Source organism: Solea senegalensis, linkage group LG2 (genome assembly GCF_019176455.1).
Source record: "Solea senegalensis isolate Sse05_10M linkage group LG2, IFAPA_SoseM_1, whole genome shotgun sequence".
Taxonomy (NCBI): domain Eukaryota; kingdom Metazoa; phylum Chordata; class Actinopteri; order Pleuronectiformes; family Soleidae; genus Solea; species Solea senegalensis.
Window position 1 is genome coordinate 19,740,003 of NC_058022.1, and position 20,271 is coordinate 19,760,273.

Consider the following 20,271-nt stretch of genomic DNA (forward strand, 5'->3'; position numbering starts at 1 on the left):
TGGTACAAAAAGCGCTAACAGAGGAAAACTATGTCGGGAGCGAGTTTAGGATATTTCAGAAAGCGCGGCCACTACCTCTCCGTGATATATTCTGTGACGTACTTCCGGCGTCCACCGGATGTTGCCATGGAACGTTGAAGCGCTTGTTAAGAACAAAACCAGATTCAGCTAAATGTGTTTATGGAAGCCGTTTGCGAGAAAATAGCTATTTTATTTAATTTTCGATCTTATTATCAAGCTAATTCATAACCTAAGGTAAGCGTTAAATCTGATACATTTAGCTAGTATCCTATATGTTGTAGCATGAGCGTGGTTAGCTGTGTCGTCTTCGCTAGCTAATTTGGTTTCCACTTTGTTTGTGTGGAAGTGTTCAGATAATTAACGTCTACATTAATCGCGAGTTTTTGTTGAATGACTTTGCAGAAAAAAAAACATAAGATGAATGTCCTGTTTTGAGTATGCCGTGTGTTGTTTAAACATCAGATTCAGTGACACAAGGGATGTGGTGGATGCTAGTTTGGGATTTTTTTGGTTAACTCCAAGTTGGTCATTCACAAACACCAGAGCACGAGTATCTGTCATCATGGTGTGAGGTTCAGCACTGGGTATCAATTTTATGCAGGATTAAACTTGTGTTTTTTGCAGTCTTCTTGCAGTGCCTTACTAAATCCTGGACCATGATGGAGCGAAGGAGAGCCTTAACTATTCCCTTTAGTGTAAACAAGGATAACTTGGTATGTGTTCCCCATGTGGTCCAAGTATTTACTTTGCATGGGCCATATTTTTAATTTACAATTAGTAAGCTGTGGTATTTTTGTCTCCAACTCTGCTAACATAAAACGGTGGTGTTTGCTTTGTAGCTGTCTCCATATATCTACTTTTGGCCTGACAGTTGTGATCTGTTGTATTTTGTTAATCACTAGATAAAAAACAGTAAACGTAGTTGTTACCCCAGTCCAGCTAGACCATCTTCCTAAACATAAATTATTTCAACATAAAGGAAGTCACATTATAAATATATTTGTCTTTGCTCTAGTTTCACATCTGTGAAAAAATATCTTTTTGCTGATAGATATAATTCATTTCACACATACTGTGCATGGAAACTAACCAGCCTGTGAATTTTAGATGGAAAATCCACTCAAAATCCCCATGACATGTCTTTCACCCGAGTGTGGGAAGTTAGACAGACAGGTACAGCAACATTTTGTACTCTGGCTTGACCTTATTAACAGGATGTGATAGATGTGATAGTAATCATGTGGCCATTCTCGATTATTAGTCTGTCAAACCTGGTTTCATTTTCTTTGACAGGTTTCCTGGACTGCTTTTACGGGTTGCAAACGCCAACATTGTGATTCACAGCATAAAAATGGATCTGTGCTGTTTGATCATGCAGCGATGATTTCTTTGGAAATTAATAGGTATGTTTTAACTTCAGGACACTTTTAACTAAGTGCAGACTGAAATATCTTGTCATTGTCCTGTACATTGTTTTATCTTAAAGTAACATACACTCTTTCCTACACTCGCCTGGAAATCTGAAAATAATTTCTTCAGTTATATTATGGTTAAGTCATTCTGCTAAACATATTGGTGTATAAAAGTTTATCATCCTCCCTAAGTTCTGTCTTACTCTGACATGTTGCACCTCAAGATATTCAAATGTGATACCACCATTACCCTTTCTTTCAAGATTGTCAGGCATGTGTTCAGACAGACAGACGACTTTATTAATCCTTTCGGGTGGTTCCCTCGGGGGAAATTAACAAGCTTCTGTGAATGTTATAGCCTTCCCCAAGTATTGTGTTTTTGCATTTTGTGTTTTATTTCATTGTAGAGCCTCAGTTTGTGCATCTGAATCTCTTCATGCCCCCCGTTGAGTTCACTCTCCCTCCGACACTCTTCCTCTCTCACATGCAGAAATTCATGCAGTTATTATGTTAAGGGCCCAGTTACTTCTGTCCATTTGGACAGCCTAACCACAGTGTTTTCCCTAACCGTAACCATAACTAATTAATGTCTAATCCTAACTGTAACCTAACCGCAATTCAAATATTTGCCGTAAAATTAACAAACTCCTCAGAATTTCCAGTAGTTTGTGAGGTCAGTGTTCATGCCAGAAAAGGTCCTAAATTGTATCAAATACAAGAACACTTCTGCACTTCTATCAAACTTTGCTTTCAGGTACCATGGCCAAGCTTATCATGGCTGTACATGCAGCTGGAGTTGGTTATTTGGTAGATGCAGTCTGACCTGCAATGAAACATGAGCTCAAAGACAGAATGACTTGCTGGGATATGGCATTTACTAGAGGACATGATCCATTAATATTGTGAATACACATTTTGTCTTTTGTCTTGTAGGAGGAAGCCCCGTTTGGTCCTGACAGACGTCCTCAAAACAGAGCAGGGAAAGATGCACTTGGAAAGGATAAAACGGAGTTGTATCTTGGAAAAAGGAGGACAAATGTCAATACGAAAAGCGAGGGGGCAGAGCAAAAAGGAGTCTCTGATCTGCAGAGGGACAAGGTCTGGTCAGAGAGATGCCAACAAGGATAACAGCAAAAGTGTAACTAAACGCAATCAGAGGTCCACCTCTTCAACCCCACAAAGGTAGGAAGGTGCTGTTAACAGCAATGTTTCCCCTACAGAAGTGGTACACCACTCCTGCTAGGTTATAAAGTACACTTTTTTGTCACGTTGAACATACCAGTGATTCTCTCATAACTATATAATTTTTCTTTCTTAGCTGCAACTGTGGTCAGTTGTAATTTGTCTTGCTGTAATGTTTGGTAAATTGTAATGTTATGTAGTCTCCTGCTTTGTGACATTGCAAATGGACCTGCTAAGGCAAAAAGATGCAAGACAAATCATTTGTCTAACAATAACATTTTTATCTTTCTATACATTATTAACATAAAAAAGTAGGGATGCACGGAGATGAAAATTGTTGGCTGAAACCGAAAATCAGGAACACTTGGCCAAAAACCGAAACCGAAAGACATTATGTCAATTCAATACCATTGTCTTTTTTTTATTAATCTAATTTAGTTGTTTTGGCTGGGACTGTGTGTACTTACCTCACTAAAGTCAAGGTATTGCAATTATATAGATTATATTATAGATGTATAGATTAATATTAATTCAAAGAATAAATCAATTAAGAATCTTGGAAAATATTTAGGAGGATCTCATCAAACATGGGAATGGGAGTGAAGTATTGTCTTTGGCGGCTTGCTTGCAACAAATATGAGCAACAAAGACCAACAGAGACTTGTTAGAATTTGTGATAGACACAAGAATTTTGACCCTGACGTGTATTCAAACACAACCTTCCTTTTGGAGTCAGACGCTCTACCGTTGCGCCACTGAGTCTGTTAAGCAGATTTTGAACTATAGTTTCCTCACTTGTTAATTTGCTTGCAAACACCTATAGGTCCATCATCAGAAGAGAGCCCTGTTACATTGTCACACTGGTATCACATTTGATTTTATTTTTTCGAATTTTGAGTTAAGGAAGTGACTCTTCCTGGCCAAGAAAATTCAAATTCCTGACACATGGTCACATAAAACTTTTTCCACACATCTCCATCACTTAAACAACTACAATGTCTCACAGTAGAGTTGAGAGCTCAGCCATGCCCTATATACTGTTCTGACTGATCTTCCAAAAATGTTATTTAAACCAAACCATCAGTTGGGAAAGCAAATCCTCCTTGGGGGAGTTTGTTATTTAGCTGTTACAACATGGCAGCCAATTTGCTCTTCCGAACTTGATCACCTATTGCATTCCTGAAATCGATTTTTTTAAAAGGTTTTGATATTTCAGGGAACCTATCAACGCTTTTTAATGGATGTAAATGTCATAAAGTTTAAAGTAGATGCCACTTCCACCTGTGGCCGCTGCATAGTGCAGCTTTACTCCAAAGGCCTCCTTCTAGCATCTCTGCAATAACACATAAATCCCATTTTGCAACAGCTTCATAGGCACAGGGAGACACACAGCCTCAAACACCTGATATTGAATAATTTGTCAGAAAATTTATCCAATTTGCATGAAAACCCTTCTTGGGTCTGTCTTTTTTTTTTCAATGATTTGCAAAGACAAACTTAACAGACTATACTCCAAGGGCTGGGATAGTAGAGTTGTTGTTTTTCCTGAAAAATGAAAATGGATAGTTGCAATAGCAGGAGGAGGTGTTCTGTATTAGGGTTATTTCATGTATTGATTTTTAGTTAGTTTCAGTAGAAATGGCACTTTAATGGCATTTGGCTCGGCCAGCTGCATCCTTGGCTCTCTGTATTTTCCAGGCAGAAAACTTGATTTTATTTGGAAAAACACAGCACAAAAGATTTCACAGCTTGAGATTCTGTTTCAAAAATGTTTCTGCATTTATGAGTCATTTTGGGGTTTTTGCCGTTAAGTACAGCTTGACAATATAAGTGTCCTGGGAATCGAGTGTCATACTTCTACATGTGGTTTTGCTAAAAAGGAAAATAATATGTGTAGCCTAATCATAAAAAGGTGTTGTTTGTCTCCTGTCCTCAGGTCGAGACTCAGGAGGAGGTTACACAACGATGATGAGGAAGAGGAGAAGGAAGACAGCCAAGAAATCCAGGAGGTGATAATAGGCAAGACGAATGGAGCAGACTACAAATTTGCCGAAGTTGTAGGTGCGTTAACATATCAAGAATTCATATTTATCTCTGAATTTTATTTATGTAATGTTAATCACATATATTGAACTTAGCTCTGTTTTTCTGATGGTGAAGGCTATAGCCTTGAATCAGTCATTGGTTTTATTCCCTTGAAAGCATCAACCTTCCCTTTTTTCACTTTCCCCTTAGTTTGCTGAGGAGTTTCTCTCTTGTGTCCTTTAATTTGGAGGGGTTTATTGATTCCCTGGCCTTGTATCCAGACTGAATAAACATAGTTCTGCTTGACTTCAAAGTACCTGGGTGCAAAGACTAGTGACATCTAATGGGGGGGACTGCAGATTTTAACAAATGATGGACTCCTCCTGTTGCACCTTGCGGGCGTATGTGGCAGTTTTGTAGATCTTTTAGTGGTATGGCTCTGAATCTAGAAGTTCCTTATTGCCAATGCAGTGCTCAGGCTTTGACAGAGGTGCCATTCACCCTGTTGCTACATCCTACATTGTGCCGTTTTAAATGTGTGGAAAACAAAAGATGACACAGTATTACAATTTAACCATATGTCTTTCATTTTGTGTCTTGCCTTGAGGACATGAATTGCAGTCACATATGTGTCTTTCAGCGTCCAATAGCAGGTTGATCGTTGTTTCTTTGTCTAATGTCAGACTGTGGGTTGTCAGTGAGCTGGGAGCCTGTGGAGAGCTCAGGAGGTTGTGAAGAATTCCCCCCAGCGAGCATCAAGGACAAGTGGACTGATCCGGAAAACGAAGTACAACACAGCTTGGTGAGTAACAGTAGTAACAGGTTCAGCGGAAAGACTTCTCAAAACGTACCCAAGGATAACACACCTTAAATGAACTTAACCCAGTTCCACAAGAGACAGGAAACAAAAGCCCATATGTACCTTCTTATGTAAATTGGAAGAACATTTTAAATGTTTACATGGACTCTTTGTTCTCTTTTCTTGACAGCCACATTAACAGTGGCCGGTTTTAATCCCAGTCCCCTTTCTTTGTGGAATTTGCATGTTCTCTCTGTGGGGTTTCTCCAATTTCTCTGCTGGATAGAATTCATGCTGATTCTAGTTAGGTGGATTGGAGATATTCCTAACATATAGCAGACAGGTGCAAAGAGCTTATTGCATCTACACTTCAGCTCTATAAAGGAAAACATTGTTATACTGAGAAACCCAGAGAGAGTTGTGTGTAGCTGATAGGCTCCATCAGCCTTTTGTGAATATTGAATGTAATGGACATGGTCTATATTTAAAACTTATGCATTACAGCTTTCAAACCCAAAAGCCATTTTCAGATGTTTTCTTTAAAGGAATTAGAGAACATCCTGTAACTTTTAATTCTTCCTTTCTCTCTAGAACAGCGGTCCCCAACCTTTTTTGCACCACAGACATACAGTTATTAGTATTATTATTGTTATTATTATTGTTATTATTATTATTATTATTGTCATTATTATTATTCATCAGACAATATTTTCACAGTCCTAAGTTCTGGCGGATAAATACAACAAAATAAAATGATACAACAGGCATAAAAACTGGTATTTTCTAAATATAATAATAAATGTAAATCCACTGTGTATGCAACTTTATTAGCAGCATCCTTGTAACGCCAACGATACCGCACAGAGTGCAACCGTGCGTCAATGGCATGCACACCAGTTGGGTGAAAAATGGCCAAGTCCATCACTGATCTCCACAAAGCCACAACATTCCTGCGGCCGAAATTCAACCAATTGCGGATGCTGCCCGCTGACCAAAGGGCAAATGTACAACATGTGAATGCCGGCCCAGTACCAATTGACCCACGGACCGGGGACCACTGCTCTAGAATATAGCTCTCTTTATTCTATGGGGTATCTGTCTGAATTGTCTGGTTAACACACATACAAAAAAGATGTGCTGACTGTATTTATTCCCAACAGAAAAGAAAAAGAAAAGAAGAAGAGTCTCAGCTTAATGGCACAGTCAGCCCTAAACGGCATCGTACGAGTGTGCTTCGACTCACTGGAGAAGACATGGGGGACAGAGGACAGGTCCCTGCACCAATTTGCCCAGAGGACAGCACAGAAGACGAATATTTTGACAACCTGGACCGTAGTATTGTACAATTCACTGTGGGTGGAGATGATACCACACAAGTTCTGGTTCCTGTCATCCATCCTAATTTGCAGTCTGGAAACTCGGCTGGCCAGGAGAGCATAGTCAGGACAAGCAGTTCTTCTGAACCAAGTGAGTACACAAACACAGGAACAATGATAATGTTGTAATAAGAAACCCCCAGAAAACATCTGATTTGAAAACAAAGCACCCAGGGTCAGCCATTATTTCTGAAAGTGCCTTAAAAATAACTTACTAATAATAAATGATAAATGTATCTGCTACTTCACTAAGTTTTGTGATATAAGAGAGTTTTATACTTTATACTGGCCTTAGCTTTGGCTGGGTATTGACAAACATTTTGATACAGTATCGTTATCTGAACATTGATACCATTTCCTGAACAATATTTTTTTGATACCATCATTATTTAATGCATTTGAACAACAAATGACACATTAGGGTAAATATAATTTCTTCATTTCTTTTAGTTGGCCTGTTTGTCTTATTGCAGTCAAACACAAAGCAACTTTCTGCTGTCACATTTATTCGGTGTACTTATGATCCTCTCGACATACCCTCAGTCATTGAACAAGCACCAACCTCTCAAAAAACCTAACTTAAGTTGTAATTTCGTGCATTCCTCGAGACTGCCAATCATGAGAAGTGTTGGATCTTGATCAAACTGCACGCTTATTGGCTCACTGATGCTAATTTGAGATGGAATGACACATTTTCAATATTAGAGGAAGGATACAGAGGAAGCTTGATACCCAGCCCTATCCATAATCTGTAGACCCTGAATGATAATGGGTGTTTTCAACTGAAATACATTAGTAATACATGCATTTTTTAAGTGTACTCTGACTGTCACGCAGGTGGTTGTATCCTTTATTAGATGACAGCAAAGGAGGGAGAGGGGGAAAGTGTGATGTGTCTGTTATCGGCATGCTACTGTCATGTGTATGTGCGTGCCCACAGACACACAAGCTGCATCACAAATTATGAGTATAGCAAAACAACATTAATTAGTATATATGCTTTTTGTGAAAGGTTATTTGCTTAGATAAGCAATATTAATCACAACGATTAATGAGTTAACTTTGACAGCCCTATTTTAAACTTTTACTAGGATACCTTTAAGGACAATGGGACCTCATGAAAGCAGTTGGTCAGGGATTCATTCACCCACACAAGAAAGCAAATGAACAAACATGTTTTGCTTCAATCATGTTACACAACCAATATCACAGTGTCTACAACATAAGAAATTTTGCCTGTACATGACGTGAGACAGAACTGTCGAGCAACATGGAGGAGCAGAAAGAACAAATGCCCACATGTTTCCTTGTGCTTTAAAATGTCCTAACATTTTTATTCTTCATCTTTCAGCCTTATTAGCTCTTTTAAAATAACAGAGCACATTACACTTCCCTTGTGCACAAATGTGCTTGGGATTGTACATGTTTTAGGCTAATTTCTAAGTTTATTCTTTTATTTCAGTTGTGCTATCCAGTGATGATGAGGAGGGCAGCAGCGCCCTTCAACACTGCAGTCCACAGATCCATTCACTTGTCACTGTGGGGGACACAGCAAGGCAGGAACAAACATCACAGCAGGCCTTGATCGAACCAGATGATTCTGTTTTACAGGACATGGAGGTTGGCAGAATGTACTATATTGTACAGTATTTGGATCTCAGAATCATGAGAAAACAACTATGTACATGTTTTCTAAACTGAGCTGAGTTCGTCCCCAGATCACAAAAGGCATTACTAGGGCAAAATGCTGGTGCTTAAGGTTTTTTTGTCACCACAGGAATCCCGTTACCATTTAGTAATTGAGAGAAACAAATAAAAATCCTGCCTGTGTAACAGTCGCTTCGTTTTCGTATTAGAGTTTAACATTAGAATTACATTTTATATGATGAAAATTAATGGAATAGAAATCAAAAGTCTTAGAATATAGTAAATTAAATGCAGTTTCACGATCATATTGTCTTGAGTAGGTTAAGTTGTTGTGACGATGAATTGATGTCGTTGTGATCTTTTTTTAAGTTTGAGTTTTAAAAAAATAGCATTTACAAAATGTAATTTTCTGTTCTGCCACTTGATGGCACCATAGTTAGAAATGTCTGATTCTAGCACTTGCACTTGTGGTTGTACATTTCTGTATTAAAACTGGGGAAAAGATGTATAACTAATGTGATGTGATGATGGGTTAGACCACATTTCTTACTTGTAGGTGTCATTGTAGTCATGTGTTATTGTGTTTCCTATGCCTGTATTAGTTTGTGATAAAACAACCGTGATTACTCATTTGATAAAAATCATTTATGTGTGTTATAGGTGGTGCGTGTCGTTGTAGAGGAACATCCTGTGCCACTTCCTCCCATACAGAGTGTCGATGACTCCTGCATGGCTATAGCCTTCTCCAATATCTACTGTGGAGGTTACGATGGGAAGGCAAATGGAGATATCCTGGTAACCATACAAAGCCACAGACATGCATTTTGTTCATCACATCAGGGTTTTGTATCATTGTTTCAGGACATGAATTGTGACACATGTTTTTCTGTTCTACAGATGGGAGACCAAAACATCCTCATCCCACTGAAAGGTAATGCTGTGCTTGTAGTAATGTATGTATAGTCAATGAAGTGACCAATCTGTGACCTTTGTGTGGATTTTATAAACACAAGAACTGACCCAAGAGGAACCAATGTCTTCTTGTTTGGATCAAGAAGACATTCCCACAGCTTGGTTGTCGCATGCGTGCGTGCGTGCGTGCAGTATGTGTGTGTATATATATATATATATATATATATATATACATGTGTATATGTGTGTACGTGCATATACATATGTATACACATTTTTATATATACATAGACACAGAATATGCAGTATACCTAATATGTTAGTTAGTTTAGTCCTAAAAACTGTTGTGCTCAAGTTCAACCACAGAAGTTCAAGTCATAATGTTTTCTGTGATTACAAGAAGGGAAATCACTTTAATCAACAGATGATCAAATGTATTCATTTATATTCACATCAGACACATACATTGTTTTAGTAATTCAGTCTGATTTTATATCTTTTTGTCCTCCTTCTGTTTGTTCATTCACATTTGAAAAATAATGTGGGATGTAGGCTGATTGGTTTGGGGGCCTCTAAAGCCCTAGTTTGGCATTGGGCTGGGTTAAAAAAACGATTTTCCTACTCCTATCGATCTTCATTTGGAATATCTGATTTCGATTGATACATTGATTTTTCTAATATCTGCCATTTCCTCTGTCCTTGACACAAATCTCAGGAGACTATTGTGGTCATGCAATAATTGCTAGGATAGTCCCACCTGACTGCAAACTGTTACAGAGAAGCTAACAGCTGATTCTGCAGATGTGTATGTTACTTTGTTACCAATGGCGTAGAACCAGAAAGACACACCACTTTTCATAAATGAAAAGTGCATTTGACCATTTTGACCAGTTTTTAATGTAGTAATATTTTTAATGATGCAATAGGTCAGAGAGATCTAAGTTTTGTACCACTTGCAGCATTCTGAAAATCTCTTTCATAACCAAGAAGCTGTTGGTGAAATATCTCTAAATGATTTAATATTAAATCAAATCACAAACTTGTGAATGGGAATCAACTGGAATCAGGAAATCGGTAGGAATACCCAGCCTTATTTTTGTGTCTGCAGTGGGGCCACTGGAAAAAGCCTAAATCTGCAGGAGATCTCTTTGATTGGGAAAGTTATTAAACTGCTTTTACTTTTGGGATGAATTAACATGGCAAATGTGAGGCATTATTTTTGCCTGCCCCATGCAAAGAAGTACACTAAGTGTCAATCATTACAAACAGTGTGAGTTGCTAAACTGAATTGGACCTCTTGTCTCCACAGACATTAGTGAACAGGTGGATGTGATGTTAACCATAGAACGTAAAGCTTTGAGGAGATACAGTGTTTGGGAGGAGCCAGATATGGAGATACGGGAGCTTTGCTTACAGGAAAACAAGGAGCCGTCCCCTCCTGCTGTCCTTCTGTTATGTGTATCAGACACTGCTGCAGCTACTGTACGGCGCGACCTTTGCAAACTGCGTGTCAAACAAGGTGGAACCATTGAAATCGGTAAGGTTACTGGAATACTCCCACTGTGAATTTACCATCTGTAAATGCTTTTTGGCCATCTGACATTTTGGCTGCCTTCATTCTAACTCTTATTGTCTGTGTTTTTGTGACAAAACAGTATAATATATGAGTGGCAGAACTAAGATGGGTAACCGTGTATAATGAACATGGTCAAATCAAAGCAGACACCTGTGTCTGTGTTTAAGGGAGACACTTTAGACTTTTTACCAGATGTTTCTGCTACATACTGTATTTCTGATTTCATTATTTTGTGTTGTGTCACATTTTCCTCAAGGTAAAGCTGCATGATGCATGATATATTAATGTTATTTTCTTTCTTATCTTATTTTAATAGGCAAGGCCAGCCCCTTCATCCTGCTGACTCTGAGATATCCCCTAGAGGGAATGGAGGGGGCTTTATTGCGCTCCCTCCTGGACATTGACTGTCTTAATGGTCTGACTCATGATCACTCTCTTTCAACCCTTGATTCAGACAGATTTAGTTGTAGGGAGGGCATCCACAATCCTATTCTTTCTCTGGATGATAGCATAGAACTGATTCAAAGAACTGGACTGGACTCACACCTCCTGTGTCTGCTGGGCCTTGAGACCACTGACCCTTTTCTTGATGCAGACCAGGACAATTCATCTGCTGACGAAGACAAAAAAGAATTTTCACAGACTGACGAAGAGGAAAACAAGACACCACACGACTTGGTGGAGGTTGAGCTACAGAAGACGAGACAAGAAGAGACGGTCCCACAGCTGGACACAGCAGCAGAGCAAGACACGGAGACACAACTCAAACCAGAGGAGGAGCAGAAAGAACAAGAGCCAGAACAGCCCCCTGAGGTAAATGGTTTCCAAACTTGCTAGCTTTCCACCCTTGAAGAGGATGCATCTGTTCATTCTGTTATTTTTCTAGCTGTATTTGATGAACTTACAGTTCCAAAAGAGTAAAACTATTCAAATTCACTCAAAAAATAGAAGAAAGTCTAAAATGGTGTACACAATGAAACGTTTCTCTTCCTACCATCTTCTGTTAATCTTCTTCCTTCTTCTCAGATTTATTTATGTCCCCTTCGGAGCCACTGGTCTATGTGCTCTGCCAAACTTAAATGATTACAAGGTGCATGTTGCTCTCATGATATAAATTTCCTCCCACAGAAGAAAAAGGAGGAACCCACCCCTGTATACACACTGTGCCATTGTAGAACCAAGGGATCATACTTCGTGTCAATGTGTAAACCAGACTCCAGCTGGACTAAATATAAACATCAGGGTCTGGCTCACAGGCAAGTAACCTACATAATCCCATATGCAGATTCTCATGCAGCCTGGTCCACCAGGGATTTGCATTATTTTGCTGTGAGCATATACTCTTAATATACACTACACTGGATAGCATATATTATTTAAATTAGTATATACTGTATATATATATATATATATATATATATCTACAGTATATATATATATATATAAAGACTTAAATGTAAAAGTTTTATAGTCTATTTTGTCAGTGCAGATAATCTGATTTAGACCTCTACGCTCATTGTAAGCCAGCTAAGCTTTTATTTTATTCCTCCCTTATTTAGGTTGATCCAGTTTCCTCCACCTCCACTAAAAGGAGGAATAACGGTAACAATGGAAGACCTGCAGTGCCTCGACAGTGGGCAGTTCCTCAATGATGTTATCATTGACTTTTACCTCAAGTAAGTGACACATTTTCAAACAGAATGCTTCAGATGTATAAAAATTGCGTAGATTAAACCAGATCATGTCATTGAAACAGATATCTCCTTCACAATGTGTCTGCTGATGTGGCCAAACGCTGCCACATCTTCAGCAGCTTCTTCTACAAACAGCTGACGCGCAGGGACAACGCCAGTGAAGGCGGCACCAGTGAATCGTATGTAACAATGCATCACTTAAAATAGCTTGCAGAAATCAAAATTGAGGCTTTCAATCCTTATACAGTTTAAGTTATGTGACACAGAAACACTGCTTAGACCATATACAATTAACTTTTTTATTAACTATAAAACAAAGAGATCAAGAAATCAAGAATCATTACAATAAGAAAAAACATGATTTCAAATTAGCTGTTTTATTTTGCTTTTAGCCAAACAGTATAGCAATGTAGTAGTGAAGTTTCTTTATTTCTGTTGAGTACATATGTACTATCCTGTATGCACAGCATGTGCATTTGTAGTTTAAAACCATGGTTCTTAAACTGTGGTACATGTACCAGCAGTGGTACGCGAGCTTCCTGTGGTGGTACTTGGAGGAAAATCAGAAACAGTCTTCAAATTTTGACCTGAGTGTGTAGAAATTGAAACTATAGAATAAAATAAATGAATTGAATAATAATAATTAGAGTCACCTTATAGCTGACTCCATCTTAATCTAATTTCACTTTACCAGTGTCTGATGTATATGTGAGGAAGAGGAGAATGATGAGAGAGCAAATTACCTAACTGGGGATAATTTTGCCTCCTGTGCTCGGCCAATTTACACCACTGGATTTTAACATTGACGATAATGGTGTTACTACGAGAACTCAATATTTTCTCAGGCGGTACTTGGTATAAAAACTTTGAGAACCACTGGTTTAAAACATGGATCATTTCAGTAGATTTATAGGTTCACATCCCTTTTAAAGGAGCAACACAATACATAGATTTGGCACAACTCCTCTCTGGTGTTCACAAAGGTGTGAGTCTAGGACTTGATGTCTGAAACCCAAGATCACTATCTTTATTTTTGTGGTAGTTGTCAGAGGCAGAGGCGGCACCAACGGGTGAAAACCTGGACACGCCATGTGGACATCTTCAAAAAGGACTTTCTCATTGTCCCTGTCAATCAGGAGTAAGTTTGTGAATTTGTGAAGAGTTTTTTTATTCCTGTCATGTTGTATAATATATTGTTTCATATTTTTTTTAGGGCTCATTGGTATTTAGCTGTGATTTGCTTTCCCGGCCTTGATAAGCCAAGAGTGGAGGCCTGGCCTGGTACAGAGTCAGATGGCACGGATACAATCGGTAGATCAGGATGAGACTCAAATATCCAAAAGTCCAGATCACAGCGCTGAGACACCACCTATATTAAACCACAGTGACACTGCGGCCACAGAGACAGGTTAGTTTGTTTATATGCTATCTTTGTCAAAATGTCTCTTTTAATGATGATAATAATAATAATAATAATAATAATAATAACAATAATAATAATAATAATAATAATAATAATAATAATAATAATAATAATAATTGTTGTGCACATTTGAAACAGTACTCTGATTAATGTTGTGATCATAGCAGTGATGGGGAAGCTGAACGTTGTGGTTATTTTCATGTTTTAGAAAAAACAAAAGACGAAGTCACCAAAGCCCCACCACCTGGCCCAGTGGTAAGAAACCTTACACATAAGTTTTCAACAATGGTCTTAATTTGTTTGTCCAAATTTGCTCAACCTGCAATTTTCTTTCTTTGTAGAAGTGCACACAGAAAACGTACCAGAAAAATACGGTTTGCAAGAGGTCAGTTTTGGTGTCCATACTTTTTTTTTTATATTCTTAAACAATTGTCTTCTAAATAATTCCAGGTTATTCTGCAACTGATGGGTGGTCACACAATGTGCTATGTTGAGTAAAATAAGCCATGGACAGACAGCAAAGTGCATGAAATAAACAAAATACACCACTCCGACACATGTGGAGCCACTAAATAAACTAAATTAACAAAATAAGTTCACATGTGACAAGAAAACATAATAAATTAAATATGGGGAAACATACAGCTGAAAACTAAAGTTCCATGTGTCTGTTGGATAAAAAAGATATATATTTTAACATGTATGTATAATAAAAAGTATTTTAACCACTCTTAAATATAGTTTATTCATAAGCTAGAAACTTGAAAGAAATTGTATGTAATGGATTGCAGTCAACACCTGAAATCAGTCCTTCAGTGTATTTGATTTTTATCATTGTCAAATAGCATCTGCTGTGTGACTTGTGGAGAAAAAGCATTGCTCCAATATCCTAATATTGACTTTGGACTTAAGCATTGAATAACGGATTTACTTCTCTCTGTAGGCCGTGCATTCTCATCATGGATTCCCTCAAAATTTCTCTTCACGAGCGAGTCTTTAAACTCTTACGAGAGTACGTATGAAACGTTTCATTCCTCATGTCTGTGGTTGTATTTTTGGTTTTACTGTAGCAATAAGTGTTTAAGATGAGATATTTATCTTTCAGGTACTTGCAGTCAGAATGGGAGGTGCGTCAGTGCTCAACAAGGGAGTTTGGTCACGATCAAATGAAAAGTTCACACTGCCAAGTTCCCCTTCAGGACAACAGCAGCGACTGTGGCCTTTACCTGCTGCAGTATGTAGAAAGTTTTTTGAAGGTAAAGAACTGTCACCATCTTTTGGGCTCAGTCCCAATTTCCATCCCCATAGACTCACAGACTTTGAGGTGCACTCATGCTCAGTCAATGAGGGATGAGGGCTCCCTCATTGTGAAATTGTCTAGTGTGTGAGGGCCACCTTGTGGCCATTTTGAGCATTTTTTTCAGTCACATTCTGTGCGTCAGAATTTTTGCTTGACAGAGCTCAAAGAGGCAAAAATCAAACTGAGGGGGAATAATTACATAAACAACAACAAAGATCAAAAGAAGGTCATTAGTCATAAACTCACCAAATTTAGATTTTTGGCAACATCAAAGTACAATAAAATGGTGTATTGTCACATACTTTTGCTTCATGTATACAGGCACTTGACGCATGTTCAAAAAATGGCCACTGCAATTTTGCATCAGCATCAGCAAAAATTATAGAATTTTTTTAGCACATCCTCATGGCAATAAACATCTTCTTGTCCTTTCAGGACCCTGTGGTTCATTTTGACCTCCCCCTACAACTCCAACGGTGGTTCCCACGGCAACAGGTGCGCAGGAAACGAGATGAAATCAGAGATCTGGTACTTTACCTTTACCGACAGCAGAATCTGGACAAGAGGAGATAGATGCAGAAGCAGTTTTATTGCTCAGTGCATCACATTCCTGTAGCCAGTATGAATCACTGCTCATACTAAGCGATGGACACTTCAGCAGTGTGAACTGAACATTTCTTTTAAACTTAGGTTCTTTTGTCATGGGCATCAAAAAACTTGTATGATTACCTTTGGCTCCTGTCAGTGGAAATGAAGGCATCAGTTCAGTCAAAATAATAAGCTGTTCATCCAAACCAGAAATACGTCTGAATCCAATTATGTCTGGAAACACAAACGTTAGTACACCCCAAACCTTTTACTGATTGTTTTTATGCTGCAAAACATTTTTATAAAGGCATTATTTGTATTTAATTTTTTATGTAGAATCACACAAGTGGGAAACTAACGATAAAACTTAGTTTATATGGCAAACATGTAAGCAGATTTAGTTGGATTTACTGTGTTTTCTTCCCAGACATTTGTTTGCCTTCCTTTGCATCAGTAGATTTTTACTGGATGAGATAAACATTACATCAATTCAGTCCTGAAAAACACAACCATGGTATGACAAACTGTACCTGTCAGTGACCTTGAAGAAATCCATTCTAAAGGGTTAAAACCACTGAAGCCTCAGGAACTGCAATCTGTCCCAACATGGAGTGGCTGTGGAATAATTTCCTCCTTGTCACCATCATGCCTCACTTCATTTTCCTATCATCTTCCACACACGTTTACCAATGATTGACAATTAATTTGAATAATTTACTTCTCTTTTGTTGATCTCTGACACTATGTGTCGCTCTTTGTTCATTGTAGATGGTTTAAATCATATTGAGACTACAAAAGTGGCTGGCTACACGCTGTCTTTTTGTTAATGGAATATCTTTCAGTGTTTGTCTTGACTGAATTAGAGGAGTACCCCTTTATACGTTGGCGGCTGCTATTAGGAAAATGAACTACGACTATAGCTACAGTGTTTCTACTGTCGACTAAGAAGAAACATTATGGTGCTAAATGTGGGTGCATTGTTGTGCTCAAGCAAAGTACCTTATTTTAGCACTTTGAGTTCATACATAGGATACACACTTCTGAATTATTTCAATTACGTTCCAGTCTGAAAAATGTAATTCAAAGGTGGACGTACATTGGCATGTACGTTTCCTGTTTAAACCTATGTTACTGAGACTTAAAAAAATAACACTGACACTAGTAAATATAGCAATCTGTCACTGCTGTTGTCTAAAATCCTCAAGGGAGATGAGTCTTGATAGTCTTGTCGTTATCATTCAAGAAGTTCTTGATTTTTTTTTATATATTTTTTTGAAGTTGTTGGTGAATGTACAGGAGCAGATTCCAAAATATCTTTGGTTTCATAAGTATTAAAACCTCTAGACCAAATCATAACTAATTTTGTTGTTGTTTTTCCTGGTTTTCCATCTGGAATAACACATGCTTTGTTTAACATCCTGAGTGATGTGGAAGGAGCGACACGACAAAGGCCAACTGGATAATATTTCACTAAAGTTCTCACTCTTAAACCTCTTTTTTTTTTATTATAAGATGACGATTAGTTTGGTAACCAAAACAGAGACTAAATGTCTGTGCTTCTAATCAGCTGATTTGATTCCCTTCTCTGTATCAGAAATTTTCTTTGGCTCTTACTCTGCAGAACTCTCTCTTTGGTTACTTTCCATGAATCTGTTTTTGACCGGAGTTGCCAATTTAGAAAGGCCTAATTTGGAAATACTGTTGCATTAGCATGCTTTCCAATACGATCTGTTCATATGGTTATATGATCACCTAAGTGCTGCAGCCATGCAGTGCATACATAAATTGGATTAAAGAAATGTACATGATGTATGTGCTGTTCAGTGTCTGCTTACAGACTTGCTTATGATATACAGTCCTCCAAATGTTAATTGATGATTAATTATGTTTCTATTAACATTCAACTTCCATAGAGGATAAATCTTGATAAATGTTTTGATTCCTGGATTTTATTTCACCTTGTGTGTATCAGGTGAAAATGTCATGCTGTAGAGCTAGTCTACATGTTGGTGTGTCCTTGGGCAACACACTTAACCCATAATGGGTATGAAAGATGTGTGATAGAAAATGTGCTGTTCATACAGTAGATGTACTGTATGAATGTGTGAGTGAATGAGTGAATAGCAAAAACTGTCGTGTAAAATAGCTTTGGGTGTTCATCAAGTCTGGAAATGCACTATATAAATACAGATCATCATTCTAGCAAAACTAATAACGTTCTTGTCAACCTCCACTGTTTGGTGCTTTTGTTGCCAATTTGCAAATGCTTGTGGACACACAGAGTATAAAATGTCACTATAAATGCGTCATCTTTGAGATGACGTCAAATCTCTGTTCCTGCCACTGTTATCCCTTCTCACTTACTTCATTCTCTCTCTCTTAACATGTACATAATACAGCTACTTAAAGGTAAGAAGACGCTGGTTTCCCTTTTTAAAAACAGGATAAACCCTGTAGGAAGAGTTTAGGGGCAAAGGTCAACTCCAGCCTAAGCTCACAAGTCTCACTGTTGTCAGTACAAATACACACTTAAAGGATTTCAGTTGCCTCGGCTGCTAAACCAGTGCACATTCAGTGTACATTATATTTGGGTGGTAGAGATCTCTGTGTGGGTTTTCTTCAATACAGCTGTGAGCCAGATTATAAAAAGTTTTCTGAGGTGAAGCAATCCTTCAACTGCCATATTTTTTCCCCCTTTTTTATTGCAGTAGAACTGGGGGATTATTTTTTTCCACACACTAAGATCACCAGAATGAGTCATAGTGGATGTGAGTGATAACATTTCATGAGATTGGGTTGATTTTTAACACTTATATGGACTCTCCATAACTGAGCAATGAAGAATACAGCCTTTGCACTGGCATAAAGAGTAAAGTTTTCAACGGCATTGTCCTCCAGTTTGTTTATTTTATTTTATATTAGCCTTTTAAGTGCTTATAAATCTATAACCCGGACGATGCATTTACATGTACACATACCCATACACGTCTATACATATACATATTTGCAAATTTAAAAAAAGTAATTAACATTATAATAAATGAAAACAGAAATAATAACAATAGTCCTTTTGTGATTTGAAAATTGGTTGTAGTTCATGGAGTGATGAAAAAAAGTAAGTTTGTGTTTTGATATAGAATATACTTTATGATGTGTATTTCAACCATTTCCATCCATCTTTCATCACATTTGTATTCTAATTCTCATAATGATTTTCTCCATCTCATGCATTTCAGTCACAAGATGTTTCCATTTGTGAAGTTTCAAGTTTAAGTTTTTTTTTTTTTTACTGTTAATGACATTGCATGACTTGAATATGCGTGTATGATTAGCTTTTTCTTCACCACATAACTATCCCACTTACAAGAGTCACTAAACTGTCATCTACTCCATCCCTGTGCTTGTTGATTCAGTAGCGTTTGGAGCCTCTTCTTTGACCATGTTTTCTCCATGTGTCCTCCCTATCCAGCATTGCTCCACTAACTTCTTGGCAATCTCTTCTAAAAGAGTAAACAGGATTAGAGAGCATTAAAAAAAATCCCTCCTCTCTCCACGGACCATATGCCGGTCTACCTGAGCGAGGAGCTGTCCTCTCAGCACCATGGGACACACAGCAAACCAGTATGACTCTTGTCAAATGACCTTTGAACGCGGTTCTAACATCTTTTTTTTGCCATCTCTGGAGATTTTGAACTATGCAAACTTGTAAGAAGCTGTCCACATCGCTTTTGCGTGACTTGAGAGAACATACATTTCTACTGGATCCTTTTCCAAGTCTACGGATTTAGGCACAACTACAGCTTTAACATGACTTTCACATCTTGGAAGTTTGTGTCATATACTGTTGCATTCAGTTTTCTTGTCATGTTTTTGGACAGAAGGACAGGTATGTATATAATAAATGATAAAATGAGATTCTGTAGGTCCATGTCCTAAGAGAAGCACATTTAAGTCCTAAATGTCTTTCTGTGGACTCTCAGGTGCAGCACTGGAAGGTTCTGCTGTGGGACATCTAGATCTGCCTTATAGTCAGGAGACTGTGGTGTTTCCACACATCGTCCGTGTTTCTGATGTGGAGCCGTCACACACAGGCCACACAGTTGTCTCTCGCCGGAGAAGGAACATCCTTTTCCCAAGTGGAGTCAAACTGTGTGCGCAGGAGACTCCAGAGCAGGTTGTGTCAAACCATCTGAGCTACTTTCATCTGAGAGGTAAGACTGCGAGAAGATCACTGCTCACTGTAGATCAACATCCACACTGTTACTGTAGGGCTGGAGGAAGTGAGGACACAAACAGCAGGAGCTGAGATTATCAGC

The 20,271-nt window shown here is 38.2% G+C and overlaps 2 protein-coding genes across 4 annotated transcripts in view; both read left to right on the top strand.

Moving 5' to 3' along the window:
- Positions 1-117: 117 nt before the first annotated feature.
- senp7 (SUMO specific peptidase 7) lies at positions 118-17,763 on the top strand. Its single transcript, XM_044019057.1, is given in 24 exon segments — positions 118-255; positions 646-734; positions 1,129-1,194; positions 1,315-1,424; positions 2,367-2,615; positions 4,552-4,676; positions 5,339-5,442; positions 6,600-6,906; positions 8,278-8,435; positions 9,123-9,257; positions 9,360-9,393; positions 10,684-10,911; positions 11,267-11,763; positions 12,079-12,206; positions 12,510-12,626; positions 12,707-12,823; positions 13,687-13,782; positions 13,858-13,942; positions 13,944-14,052; positions 14,276-14,322; positions 14,409-14,452; positions 15,011-15,079; positions 15,173-15,323; positions 15,803-17,763. Coding segments are annotated over 23 exon segments (3,171 nt in total). The 5' UTR covers positions 118-255; positions 646-677; the 3' UTR covers positions 15,941-17,763.
- A 1,769-nt stretch (positions 17,764-19,532) lies between these two features.
- impg2a (interphotoreceptor matrix proteoglycan 2a) overlaps positions 19,533-20,271 on the top strand; it is a 60,368-nt gene continuing 59,629 nt past the window's right edge. For all 3 annotated transcript variants that reach the window (XM_044019169.1, XM_044019167.1, XM_044019168.1), the window contains exons 1-2: positions 19,533-19,841; positions 19,936-20,166. In XM_044019169.1, the coding sequence (XP_043875104.1) occupies positions 19,763-19,841; positions 19,936-20,166 (310 nt within the window). In that variant the 5' untranslated portion in view covers positions 19,533-19,762. The remainder of the gene's footprint in view (positions 19,842-19,935; positions 20,167-20,271) is intronic.